Genomic DNA, 13,603 nt, shown 5'->3' with positions numbered 1-13,603 from the left:
TGGCCCCTCCCAGGAATCCCAGGTCACCTCCCAGCCTGAGATGGGAACTGCCAGGGCCCTGTGGCCACTGGGTGCTCAGTTTCCTCCCTGGAGGCTCCTGCTGAGGAGGTATTCACGCCACCATAAGCTGCATGGCTCACCGTTCACTCACACCCTTGGCTCTGAGCCTCTTTTCCTCCCAGAATGAGGCTTGGCTTCCAGCGCCCTGGACAGTGCTAGTGGGGACACTGAAGGGGCAGGCCACCACCAGAAGAGGGCAGAAGCACCACACAGCAGGCCTGGCCGGGACAGGGAGGCTCCACGGTGCTCAGCACAGCCTGGAGGCTCTGAGCAGCACACGCAGACCTGCAGGCCAGGCTCCCCAGAGAGGCACCCCCCTCTGATTTCAGTGTCCCTCCATCCACACTGCTGCTCCCCTGCCCGATGCTGCGACCCTGACCACTGCCTCTCACCTGGATGGGAACAGCACCTCATCATGGTCCCACCCCACAGACTGTCCCCACACAGCACCCTACGGAAATAGGGGCAGAGCACGGGCCTCGTCTGCCCAGTGTTGGCAGTCCCTCACGGGATGGCCTCCTCTCCCCAGCTGGCCTCCCTCCCTGGAAGGCATCTGGGGAGGGCAGGTGGTCTTCCCTGCCCCATGGGGACCCTCACCGGGATCTTGAAGGCATCCACGGAGACCTGGTTCTCCATGGAGTCGAGCGAGGGCCGGCGGGCGCCGGAAGAGGAGTAGCTGACCGGGAAGGCCTGGGCGGGCCTCCGAAAGGTCATCTCAGCTGAGGGGATGGGTGGCTTGTGGGCAAACTTGTGGTAGCGGTGGATGCAGAAGGCAGACAGCAGCACCGAAACGATGAAGGAGAAGAGGACGGCGGCTGCAATCACCGTGCGGCACAGCTCGTCGCACAGTGGATCTGTGGGTGGGGGCGGTGTGAGGCTCCAGGCCCAGAGGCTCGGCACCACTGGGTACAGGCTGCGCATGCTCCACCGCATGGCTCTCCAGCCAACCGTGTCCGCACCAGCGGGGAAGTGGCCATGAAGGTGTGGGAAGGCCTGAGAACACCCCATTGGGCATGGGTACTGCCATTTACTGCCCCCTCCTAGACTACTATTGCCCTCTTACAGATGGTGACAGAGGCTCAGAGAGGCTGAACAGCCTGCCAAAGTCACACAGCAGAGGCTATGCTCACTACACCAGCTGGCACTGGAGGGCTGGCAGGGGAGGTTAAAATTTTCCTCTGTTCCAAATGTCTTTGGCATTTTCTTTATGAAAATATTAAGTGGCTCATGATGTAGGGCTATATAATACCGGAAAACTCAATACCAGAAATGTGTCCCTGTGCTCTGGCAGAACCGCATCCCTGAGTGTAGTCAGTGTGGCTGTGCCACCCACCATACCTGTTGACCTTGAAATGTGTTCCTGGGTGGGTCCCAGATGCATGGTCACAGGGATAGTGACCTGTCACCCTGACAAGTTGTTTGGTGGAAGAACTGCTTTTCTGGCCTGTTCATCACAGAACTCAGGGCCAGAGGACACTTTATAGGGGCCCTGGCCCCTCTCCTGGGTTGCACCAATGGAGTAACAGAGGCCCAGAGGGAGGGAGGGAAGTCTCATGGGGCCCACTCGCCTCCCAGCAATTTCCTCCCTTGTTGGGACCTCAGATGTGCTGTTGAGACCTCCATGGGCCCAGGAGGTGGTGGTGGTCGTGGCTGCCACCCACTCACCCTGGATGTCTTCGGGCTCGCAGAAGCACTTCTCCTCCTCAGGGAAGCAGTTGCAGGTACCGTAGCCAGCTTTAATCCCCCGGGGCTCCCCGGGCTCATGCCCGCCGACAATGCTGCCCCCTGAGGGCAGACATAGCCCACTCAGCCCCCTGGGGTGCCTGACCACCCCAGGCCCCCATATTTCGAGGGCACTGTCCCAAGGAGCCCCCTCCCCAACTGGTGTTGCAAGCATAGGCCCAGGGAGGCCAGGCGCCCAGCAGCTTGGCTCAGCCGGGCAGGGTTCGGTCACCGTGCCTTTCTGAAGCCATGGGTGAAGCCAGGCCCCCTCCTAACATTTCATCTGAACAAAGGACTCTGCCTCCAAAACTGGAGACTGGTGGCCTGACCAGCACATTGCAGGGTCCCTTGTCTAGCTCAGGGCCACACTTTCCCTGTCAGTGTCCCTATTGACCATTCTCTGCTTCTGAAATCTGTGTGTGCCAATTTCTGGGGCCTCAGCAGGGACCTGGACAGTCTGTGTGTCCCTGCCTCCCCCCGTCCCTGACCCTCCCTGCTCCCTCCCCATGGCCAGGGTGACGCTGAAATGCACAAGAGGCTCAGCTTGATGCATAAAACTGACAGCCCTGGCAACTCTGGCTGAAGTGCATGTGGGACCCAGGTTTCCCCTACTATCTCCTACCTGTTCCCATGCCCTCATTAAACCCTGCTTACGGAGGCAGTCCTGGGGGCAAATGTTGATGTCTTGGGTCTCCACGACATCGCAGTGGCCATCGGGGCAAGTCTTGGTGCTGGGAGAGCAGGTGGAGAAGTTCCTGGTGATCCCTGCACAGGACACACAGCAGGCTGTCACCCACATGGGAGCCCCGCCACAGGCCCCCACCACCTCCTAGGCCGATCCTGCCCCTCTAGGGAGGAGCAAATGGAGCCCTGAGCAGGGAAACACCACACACAGAGCCTTGCCAGCAGAAGCATCCTGGGGAGCCACAGCTTATGGGAGAGGAGGTATGGGGGGTTCCTCACACAGGTGGCCCTTACAGCAAAGAGGCCAGGACCCTCTCAGGGCTGCACAGTGAGGGCCCCTCATGGTGGTGGGCACACCCAGGCTGGCCTCTGGCTGATGCAGACAATGAGTCCCCTGCCCATACCACATCTCCTGGACGAGGACTTCCCAGAAAAGGCCATTCTGTCCCCAGCATATCCCAACTTTGGTTCAGACCTTCCCAAGTCCAGAGTGACTCCAGCCTGGGGACCATTTGCTGTATTCACAAGCCCTCTCCCCAGCCCTGCACTGCTGCCCACTATGCTGGCATCGTGAGCCACGTGGGGGATGAGGTGCCAAAAGCAGACCTGGAGCAGGGAGAGCCACCCCAGGCTGGCAGGGCCCCAGGACCCCGTTTCTACCGGTGCCGTTGCCCCTGCAGGCATCCCTCGGGCGTTTCCAGGACCTACCTTTGCCATCTCCTTGCCTCCACTCACATCTGCCCGTTGGGGAGCCCAGGCCGCCACACTCCTCACACTCTGGCCGTCTCTTGCTGACTGCACAGGACAGGGGGCAGCCCGCCTCCTCGGCCACATCTGCAGGTGGCAGACAAGCAGGGTCACAGGGGGCTGGCCTGGGTCCAGCGCCCAGCCAGTGCCCAAGGACAGGGAACAGTACCAGCTGAGCTGCCTCACAGATGGAGCCCAAGGGGACTGGAGTGGCAGACCCAGGGCAGCAAAGCCAGTGCCAGGAGCACAGAGCACAGGGCAGGGTACAGGACATCATGGTCACAAAGCGGGGGTCACCTGGGCTGGGGTAAGTACAGGAGGAAGGATGTGAGGGCAGCCAGATTTGGCCAACGACGCTGAGGACGCCCTGTGGGACCTGCATTTCAGATACACAATGAATGGCATGAATGGCAGCTGCTCAGCATGTTCCTAAGAGGGCATGGATGGGCCTGGAGGTGTGTCTTTCGAGAAGCTGCAAAGGTTGCATAGAACACACCTATACCAAAAAACTGCCTGTTGTTTACCCAAAATTCAAATTTAACCAAGGTCCTGTATGTTATCTGGAAGGGACAACCATTTATTGCTGGGTCACTCACGGTAAAGCTGGTCCATGCCTTCCCCACTCCCCAGCTAAGCCTTGCAGCTGTACTGTTTTTCTCAAAAGGCAGCAGGCCCAGGCTCCGGAAGCCCCCAGGTCCCCAACCCATTCCTTCCTGGAGCGGGCACTCACACGACCCCTCCACCGTGACAAGCAGCTGGGTCTGGGCCTGCCTGGAGGTCTGATGGTCGGTGGCCACCACCATGTAGTGAAGCTCAGCACACTTGGGCCGTCGCAGGGCCTTGGTGTCGTTCACAAACAGGATCCCCGAGGTGTCCTCGGCCGAGGTGACCACCCCTAGTGTGCTGCAGTTGGCGCCGGAGGAATGCAGCTCATACTGGACATTGATGCCACTGAACGCCTGGCAGTTTTCCACACAGACTTTCCCGATCTAGGGGGGCATAGGGGAACACTTTAACCAGGCCGCTGGACCGGCCTGCAGTGGCCTGAGGGTAGAGGTTCCCACACAGCCTGAGTTCTGGAACATCCCCCAACTGAACCTGGAGACAGCAGCCCCGCTGAGCGCCCTGTCCTCCATCCCCTCAGAGCCTGCAGACCCACCCACCTGCCCCGGCCCTGCCCTGCCCAGCTCCACTCAGGCCACATGTCACCAGCTGCCTCTGTTCCTGGGAGCTGGAGGTCAAAGCAACCCAGGGCCTCGAGGTTCAGTTTGGTGGCAGGAAAAGCCCCAGGCAGGCCCTGACTTAACCCTTTACTCCCCTTTTCTCCCTCACTCAGACACCAAGGCCACCAGAATGTCTCCCACGCTCCTCCCCAGCTGCCCCAGCAGTGCTCTGGGGACCCCTTGCTCCTCCCTCAGTGCACAGGGTTTAGAGGTCCACCCTGCCCTGGTGTCCCCTGGTCAGAGCACTGAACCCCAGCCACAACACTCGGGAGCATGGTTGCCCCAGCCCATGCAGGACCAAGGGGCCTCCCTGTGACTTTGACTAGAGTCCCTGGGAAAGAGGGGCCTCTTCTCCTGGGGATGCCAGGCCCTGGAGCCAGGACCAAGGGGCCTCCCTGGGACTTTGACCAGAGCCCCTGGGAAAGAGGGGCCTCTCCTGGGGATGCCAGGTCCTGGAGCCGGGCAGCTGAATTCTTTCAGCCTCATGGCAACTCTTGCAGTTGCTTGAAACCAAAAGTTCCACAGATGGTGAGACAGGAGCCAGCCAGAGTAGGGCCGGGCTCTCCCAGGCCCATGTGACCACAGCAAAAACCAGCCTCCTGGGCCTCCTCACTTCCCCCTACAAAGCCCACTTCCAAATTCTCTTGTGACTCTCCAAATTGTCCAGGGTTCCTGTCCCTAATTCACAGCTTTACAAACTGGGGAGAGGGGTGAGACCACAGTGAGGCTGAGGCTGGACTGGGATTCAGGCCCTCGTTGTTCTTGAGCCTGACAGAGGGCAGGTGACTCACCTCCAGCAATGCCTGCTCCTGCCCCGCCCCCTGTGAGACCCCCAGGTCCCTCTGCCTTGTCGCCCCTCCGTCTCTGATCCCTCTCCCATTAAAGGCCATGTGGGTGGTCGGGGAGCTTGGATATGTCCAAGGGTGGGCTCCCTTGTGGGCTGGACACAGGTGGCTGACAGGAGCTGATGTGGGCACAGAACCATCTGAAAGAACTGGCCAATGGCCCTCTGAAGAGGAGGCGCTGCGGGCTACTCTGCGAGGGAGAGCGGCATGTGAGACCACGCGTGCTGCAGTTTCAAGTCAACTTAATAAGTGCTTACGAGAAACATCCCAGAAAGAACACCATGACGTGCAACACTGGCACCTGCAGGCAGAAGGGATCACACCTCATGCCTCATCTTCTTTAATGAGTATTTATTACTTTTATGTTTTCTCTTTCTAATCATTATTTTCCAAAGACAAATATAAATGTACGCTTTTTAGCAAACCTAGTTACAAAAGGTAAAAAGTGGAAGCGTTTTCTGCCTCTTCCTGAGGGCATGACTGTGGACAGCACTGTGATCTCTGCACACTTACAGATCCCCGTCAGGGAAGATCTGCTTTTGCACAAAGGGAGTCACGTGGGACCAACATCTCTGCAAGCCACTCCCACTTACCAATTTACCAGGAAGATTTTTCCAAGTCACCATATATGTAGATTTACCCAGCATTGCTCTTGCATTTTTGAAAAAACATTTTAAAGATACCAAGAATGGAAAGGGGGAATAAAGACAGGACCAAGGAGCCCCTAGCCCCGCCCACTGTGAGCTCTCCCAGGCCTCTTCTGTGCACCCAGCTGTACCTCCTGGCCCTGGGTTCAGGACTCCACCCAGTCTACTCTGTGCTGGTTGGGCCAAGAGGCAGTGTCACCTGCTTCCCTGTGCCCCCATGTCCCTTGGCCCTTCAATCTTCCCCAGACGGGCAGTGGGTGTGGGCTCACCTGGGCAAATCGACGAGCCCTCCTGCTCACAGAGAGGGAGTAGCTACTGGGCAGGTGCAGGCTGACCGGCAGCACCGACACGTTGAAGTGGAGCAAGAGGACGCCCGCTCCTGGGCCCTGGAAGTCCGAGTCATTGACCAGCACAGCCAGCTGCATGGTGCGGTTCTCCGAGATGGAGAGGTTCCGATTGAGAACCAGCCCTGCAGGTGGGGGCACAACAATGACCACCGAGCTGCTCTGGCTGCTTCCTCATATGTAGCACACCTCTTCCCAGACACAGCCCTGCACACACACTGGTGCAAACATGCACTTTCACACGTACAGTGCCATGCGACCGGCCTGGGGCTGGTCCTAAGTTAGCACCAATGTTCAAATGTTGGGATTTGCTGAACTGAAAGTCCAGGGAACCCTTCTCAGTTTGAGGCAGCCTGTGTGTGTGTGTGTGCACATGCACGCACTCTATGAGGTGTCTGTGTGTATGATATGCTTGTGTGGTATGCATGTATGTGGTATGTGTAAGTGTGTAGTATGCATGTGTGTGGTGTCTGTGCATAGGGTATTTGTGCCTGTATGTATGGGGTGTTTGTGTATAGAGTTGTAAACTAAAATTAAAATCTTAAGTCTCCAGACCAACTGAATAGATCCCCTCTTGGCCAAGAGGACACCAGAAAAACCTTAAAAACAGAATTCTGGGCCATGACAGGAAGGCAGGGTGGACTTGCCTTATTAGACCATCTTCCTTCTGGAGTTTGGACACAACTGACCTTCATTAACATTAAAACAGAGATCATAAGACTGACAGAACAGACTCTTGTGGCAGTAAGATACCAAATTATAAACAGGACCTAAGGCCATGCCAGGGAAGGGTTAAGTAACACCCTACAAACCATAACATTGGTTTTCTTTTTTGAGACAGAGTCTTGCTCTGTTGCATCTCATTGCAGCCTCAACCGCCCCAGCCATCCTCCCACCTCAGTCTCCCAGGTTCCTGGAATCTAGGCATGTGCCACCACGCCTAGTTAATTTTTCGTATTTTTTTGTAGAAACAGGGTTTCACCATGTTGCCCAGGCTGGTCTTGAACTCCTGGACTCAAACAATCCATCCGCTTCAGTCTCCCTGAAGTGCTGGGATTACAGGTGTGAGCCACTATGCCTGGCCCATAAAATCTTGTTAAAAAACCTTTTTTTTTTTTTTTAATTACCCAGGTATAACGCGGTTTACTTTCCATCCTGACCCTGTATAGCATCACGCGACACATAGCAGGCCTCCTTAACATTCCTTTGTACTGACCTGAAGTCTTTAGGCAAAGCTTAACTCTTTCAACCAACTGTAAATTAAAGAATCTCTGCATGTACCTCTAACCTGTAAGCCCCTGCTTTAAGATACCCTGCATTTTGGGGCCAAACCAATGCATACCTTCCAAGTGTTGATTTATGTCCTTGCTTATAACTCCTGTCTCCCTAAAATGTATAAAAGCAAACTGTAACCCCACCACCTTGGACCTGGGGACCACTTACTCAAGGTTTCTTGGGTTTGTGTTTTCTCCAGGCTGTGGTCACTCATCCTGGCTCAGAATAAACCTCTTTAAAATGTTTTACAGAGTTTCGTTTTTTGGGGGTAACAGGGTGTGTGTATATGTGTGTGTGTGTGTGTGTGTGTGTGTGACATGGGGGCTTAAAGGTCTGCATTACCAAGGCCCTGGGAAGAACATGCTAGAGCCCTCCAAACAGCTCCCCCAGAGCATGGCAGAACTCCCCTCCACTGCAGGAGCCTCCAGCAGACCCAATGACCCTGCAGGCCAAGCCTTGGAAGTCATGCCGTCCGTGTACCTGCCGCGTGCTGCCGCTCTAGTTCTCATGCGGTGGAAACAATGATGGGAGGGGCACTCTGGCAGACAGGGTATTCAGTGCCAGGGCAAGGAGGCTGTCTCCCTTCTGACAGGTGGGGCCTCCATAGGCTTGGTGAGGTGGGGAGGACTGAGGAATGAACAGGACCAGGCCAGGCAGAAAGGGGCGAAGGACCCATGGCCCGGGGTTCCCCCAGACACAGACCCCAAATGCAGGTGGTTTATTTGGAAGGCGATCCCAGGAGAAATCAGCAGGAGGTGGGGGAGGGAGGCAGGAAGCAAGGCCTCAGTTGAAAGGTGCCCTGCAAGCAGGTGAGCATGGTGGCACATGTCAGGAGTCAGGCAGGACAATGGGCTCAGAAGCCCTGACCTGGCTCGGGGCTGCTTCTGTACACCAGACTGTTTAGCAGAGAGCTGATAAGGCTGGAGCAATAATCCCTAAGCATTTGAGATACCTTAGGGGCAATGATGGAGTGCCAGGGGCGGGAGGAAAGCCTCAGGTGACATGTATGTTTGCAATCAGTGGTGAGCCCTGGCGAGGTTAGCATGGGGGTGTGGTAGGGCCCTGCCAGGGTCGGCCATGGTGCAGCTCAGGGAGAGAGGACCCATGGTGAAAGCCCTGCTGGTGGCTGGAGGGCAGGCCTGGCAGAGACACAGGAAGTGCTTCGAAGAGGGTGGAGGGGAAGTGGCTTGGGCCACAGAGGGCCATGCCAGGTGTGCATGTGTGTGGGGTGCTGCCTGCCCATGAAGAACGAGCACCTCATTTCCTGGGGGCCCAGCCAGGCCATGCCACCAGCCCCTCTTACTATAGTCATGTACGGTCGCCCGCACGAAGCTGCCGTTGGCCTGGACTGAGGTCTCGTTGGGCCAGTGCTCCACCCGGAAGGTCTGCTGGGTCCAGGTGTCCCCGGGGAGCAGCATGCTTGTGTACCGCCTCACCAGCTCCCCTGACGCAGGTACCACGTCTGCATCGAAGACACGCAGAGTGGCCACTACAGTGTCCTGCAGGATGCAGAGGGCGTTGGTCAGTGCAGGTGAAAGTGGCCCCTCAGACCCCCCAAAACCAGAGACCTCAGGATGCTGCACGTCCCACGCAGCCCACAGGTGGACCAGGTGTGCATTGTCAGAGCCAGGTATGGGGACTGTCTGACCTAGATTCAAGTTCCCATGGGGTCACTGGCCAGCCTGGCCCAGTCACCTTCCTTGAGCCACTGACCCTCTGTGTAACAGGTGCAATGTAGACCTCTTATAGGGAGAATTACAGCTGATGCCCAGGCACCCTGCTGGCAGGTCCCATCAAGGTCCCTAGAGAGCAGAATGAGCACCTCCACTCTCCCCTGAGGAAGCTGGGCCCTACAGGGTGAAGGTCAGGTCAAGGTCACTCAGGAACAGATGGCAGAGCCGAGATCCGAGGCCAGGTGTACATCAAAGCGCTCTGCTCGAAGCATCCTCCTCCCCCAGGCCGGAGGGGGTTGTGAGGAAAGCCGCGGGGCACCTGGGATGGCTCTGCGCACCAGGCCTCTGCTGTCACCCCTAGGCGGCCCAGGGAGGCCCACACAGCCTTTACGCACAAGGTGTACTTTCGGTCAGACCTCCTTTCCCTGCCAAACCTGCACGTGGTGTGCCCAGAGAAGCGGCACAAGGTAACGCACTACCTCAGTCCCCACGCCCACTCTCCCACGGCCCCGGCGGAGTGGGCCGGTTGCAGCAAGGCCTGAGGCTCAGCAGGTGGCGGTGGCGCTCCATCAGCGCGAACCGGAGAGGGGCGGGGCGGGGCCGGGCCGGGCCGGCGGCGATCCGCCTTCCTGTCCCTTTCCAATCCCCGGCACCGCTCCTGGTCACTCAATGGCCCTCCCGTTGGGGGCTGACTGCTGGTGGGAGGGAGTGCCCTCCCGGCAGATGCTCCCCGCCCGGGCAGCGCGCCGCGCCCGCCTGCAGCGGCACAAGTGTGCCCCAGACGCGAGCCCTCGGGCCTCATCCTGGTCAGTCCCAGACTGGGCACCCAGGGTTCCCACGCTCCCAAGGCAAGGCCCCGCTGGGTGCTGACACGACTCCCCCTTCTCCTCCCCCTAGGACAGAGGGGGCCGACGGAGACGAAGGACAAATGAACGCGTGAATGGTCGGCCACATGATTGGGTGGCTACACGGACACTAAACCGACAGAGAAACGAACTGCGGCGGGAGACAGACACTGGGTAGACCACAGCACGCGCGAACAAGCACCTCCTTCCGCTTGAACTCCACCACGGCGCTGGCGGTGTCGACGCCCGCGGGGAATGTGGGCGCCGAGTCGTCCTCGTCGTACACGGTCACCGGGAAGGGCACCATTACCACCTCCTCGCGCGCGCCGGCGTGCACGGTGCACACGGCCACCAGCTCGTACTTCTCCCGCTGCTCGCGGTCCAGGGCCCAGCGCGTGCTCACCTCCAGGCTGTCCGGGGCGCAGCGGAAGGGCAGACCCTCACCTGCGCACCAAGCAGACAGGGGCCCCGCGTGATCGCCAGCCGGGACCGGGCCAGCCGCCTTTCTCGGGAAGGGGGCTCTGCGGTCAGAGCGGGGCGCACACCGCACGCCAGCCGAGGACCCAGGCCTCCCCTCCTCCGCTCCACAGGTGAGCGCAGCGCTCCGAACACGAGTTTGCGCTTACGTCCTGCTGCAGCTGCGTCCTCACTCATGCTGGTGGGGAAGAGCGGGGACCAGCACCCTGAGCAACCGGTAGGGACTGGGACACCCCTCCGTCCACCCGGCCTCGATCGGAAGTGACCTTGTGTGGGGAAGGGTGGCTCCGGGTCAGATCAAGCTGCACTGCAGCCCTAGAGAGCCAGCTACTGGCCTTGGCTGCTGTTTTTGTTTTTGTTTTCTGACGGAGTCTCGTTCTGTTGCCCAGGCGGGAGTGCAGTGGCGCCATCTCGGCTCACTGCAACCTCTGCCTCCCGGGTTCAGGCGATTCTCCTGCCTCAGCCTCCCGAGTAGCTGGGACTACAGGCGCCCGCCACCACGCCCGGCTAATTTTTGTATTTTTAGTAGAGACGGGGTTTCACCATATTGGTGACCTTGGCTGCTTTTTAAAAAATGTTAGTTTTTTTTTTTTTTTAAATTATGTATATGTTCATTTTAGAGAACGTGAGAAATAAAGCCACGATTCTACCACTTGAAAACAAACACGGTGGACATCTGGGGTATGATGTGACATTAACGCATAATGATTTCTGACCGCCTAGTGTGCATCGCCACTCTACAACTCCTTGTCCAGTGCGTCGCCAGGCTGATCATCCTCTGAAGGCCGGATGTTGAGGCAAAAGCGCATGCTCCGTGCCCTGCACGGCAGCTCGCGCTCAACATCGCCCCTGAAGCAGGGCCAGGAACCACAACACACTCTTCAGTGAGCCTGCCCTTGATCTGTCCTCCAGAAATAATCCAGAAAAGGGGGCATGCTGAAGGCGGAAGGTCACCGCTGAAGACTCCACAGCCAACCCCAAGGAGGAGGGGGCAACTCCACAAGCCTCCCAGGCAGAACCATGCCTTGCGCATGAATTACACATGTGGGAAATGCTTATCATATAATGCTTTCCTCTGTCAAGTGTGATAACAAAAAGAACACTACTAAACTAAATTTAATGACATAATTTTTAGTGGAAAAGGGCGGCATGCAAAAAACCAAGTGCTTCATCAACAATCTGGTTCAAAGACATCTATCCCTGCCCCAGGGAATGAAAGGAATCTGGGGAAGCATGAGTGATGGCTTTTCTTCCTTTACTGAGATTTTTACTATTCTTGCCATGTTTGTGTGATAAAGTTAGTGTGAATGGAGGACACACTTACCAGGGGTGCAGCCTGTGACCTGGTTGAGCCCCACTTCCTGACTTTCAGATGGTCAAATGGGGCCTCCCTGCACTGGGTCAGCTGCCTTCTCCCCTCTCCGCTGGGATCCAGCTCATCCCACCCCCTGACTGGTGGCAGCTGCCTGCTTCTTGCCATGCCTCAGCTTACACCCGCATCCCGGCATCACAGCCCACATCCTCCTGTTCAGAGGTTTCTCCTGTAGCCTTCTGATTGTCACCCAGCTTCACCCCTGAATCTTCCCACCCCAAACCATTCCTAACACGGCAGTCTGGCTAATCCTTTTAAAACTAAGACAGGTCCTGCCAGCACTCCGTCCCTCCAAAGTCTTCCATAGCTCCCCATGTTCCTCTGGAGAAAGCCCTGAAAGCGCTCCCAGACCTGCCCCCTGCCCCATAACTATTCCGCCCTATCAGCCTCAGCTCTTCCCTGTAGCTCAGTGCACTCCAGGCACACGAGGGTCACACTGTACTGCCCTCCAAGGGGCTGGGCCTGCCTACCCGGTACCCTCCCACCTTTGCTCTGCTAGCCCCCACCACAACCACCCAATTTACGATGGAGGAATGGAGGTCTCCTCCTCTGTTCCCCTCCTCCTCAGCGTTTCCCTCTTCCCAGTTTCCTAGTTTCTGGAAGCTAGCTCCTTCCAGAAGCCACCCGATTTCCTTGGCATGCTCAGACGCTCTGTCTGCCCCACAAGAATGAAAGCTGCAGGCAGGCAAGATTCCAACCTGTTGTGTTCTTTGTTATATCGTTAGCTCCTAGAACAGTACCTGGCCCCTGGCAGGCATGCAAGAGGTACTTCTGGAATGTTGAATGAACTGATGGCATGGAGGTGAAGAATAAACCAGATGGCCTGTGTCAAGGGCTCGCAGAGCAAGCCCAGCAGTAGCAGGCACTGTGGGGTGGCCCCACAAGGTCGGCACTCACCCTCCAGGAGCCTGTAGGCCACGCTGATGTTGGGGCACAAGAACTGCACAGGCAGCAGGCGGAACTGGTGGAAGGTGCCTGGGGGTCGGTTCTCCCGAATGCGGAAGGAGGGCCTTGTCTCTGGGAAGCAGAGCTCCCGGGGCTTGAGGGAGGTGCAAGCTGGAAAGGAGGTGTTGAAGAAGGAGAAGTACACGCGGGCACAGCCTGGCCACTGGCACTCGCCCTCACGAAGGGATGTGGGTGACAGGAAGACCTTGAGGTAGACGGTGAGCAGGGGGAAGCCGCGGTCTGCAGAGAGAAGTCAGGTCTGTGAGGGCGTCGGCCACACCTGCCAGGCAGTTGGGAATGGGGAGGAGGCAGGAGCGCCAGGGCTGGTGTAAACCCTGGTCCCCACCAAGGTCCACAAAGCTCAGCCTGGTGTTCCAGCTCTGCCTGCCACCTCCTTACCTCTGCTGCACGGCCCTGCAGCCCAGAGTACCAGTGCCCCACAGGCCTAGCTCTCATCATTCAGTTTTCAGCTTAGAGGCCCCTTCCTCAGGGAGGTGCGCTGAGCACTGGGTCTAAGGCTCCCCAACTCTGACGCTGGCAACTTCTCCAGTAAGGGGTGACCAGTGCCCCCCCCTCCACATCCTCCCCAGGAGGTTTGGAGTGGCCACAGACATACTTCCCCAATGCCTAGAGGGGGGCATTTCCGGCAAGTTCCATCACCCATGTGTCACAGCCATTTCAGCTGGGCTGCGAGGGCTTTCCCAGCCTCCATCTCAGCCCTAGGTGGGCGGCTGCTCCTCAGAG

The 13,603-nt window shown here is 57.8% G+C and overlaps 1 protein-coding gene across 1 annotated transcript in view; it reads right to left on the bottom strand.

The window, feature by feature from the left end:
- Positions 1-13,603, bottom strand: part of RET (ret proto-oncogene) — a 53,014-nt gene that overhangs the window by 14,832 nt on the left and 24,579 nt on the right. The window contains exons 3-11 of the mRNA XM_025396665.1: positions 12,812-13,099; positions 10,268-10,509; positions 8,851-9,046; positions 6,198-6,397; positions 3,944-4,202; positions 3,175-3,300; positions 2,437-2,547; positions 1,726-1,845; positions 658-914 (exon numbers count right to left, since the gene is read on the bottom strand). Coding sequence (XP_025252450.1) covers positions 658-914; positions 1,726-1,845; positions 2,437-2,547; positions 3,175-3,300; positions 3,944-4,202; positions 6,198-6,397; positions 8,851-9,046; positions 10,268-10,509; positions 12,812-13,099 — 1,799 coding nt within the window. The remainder of the gene's footprint in view (positions 1-657; positions 915-1,725; positions 1,846-2,436; positions 2,548-3,174; positions 3,301-3,943; positions 4,203-6,197; positions 6,398-8,850; positions 9,047-10,267; positions 10,510-12,811; positions 13,100-13,603) is intronic.

Source organism: Theropithecus gelada, chromosome 9 (assembly GCF_003255815.1).
Source record: "Theropithecus gelada isolate Dixy chromosome 9, Tgel_1.0, whole genome shotgun sequence".
Taxonomy (NCBI): domain Eukaryota; kingdom Metazoa; phylum Chordata; class Mammalia; order Primates; family Cercopithecidae; genus Theropithecus; species Theropithecus gelada.
This window is presented reverse-complemented; position numbering and strand designations above follow the sequence as displayed.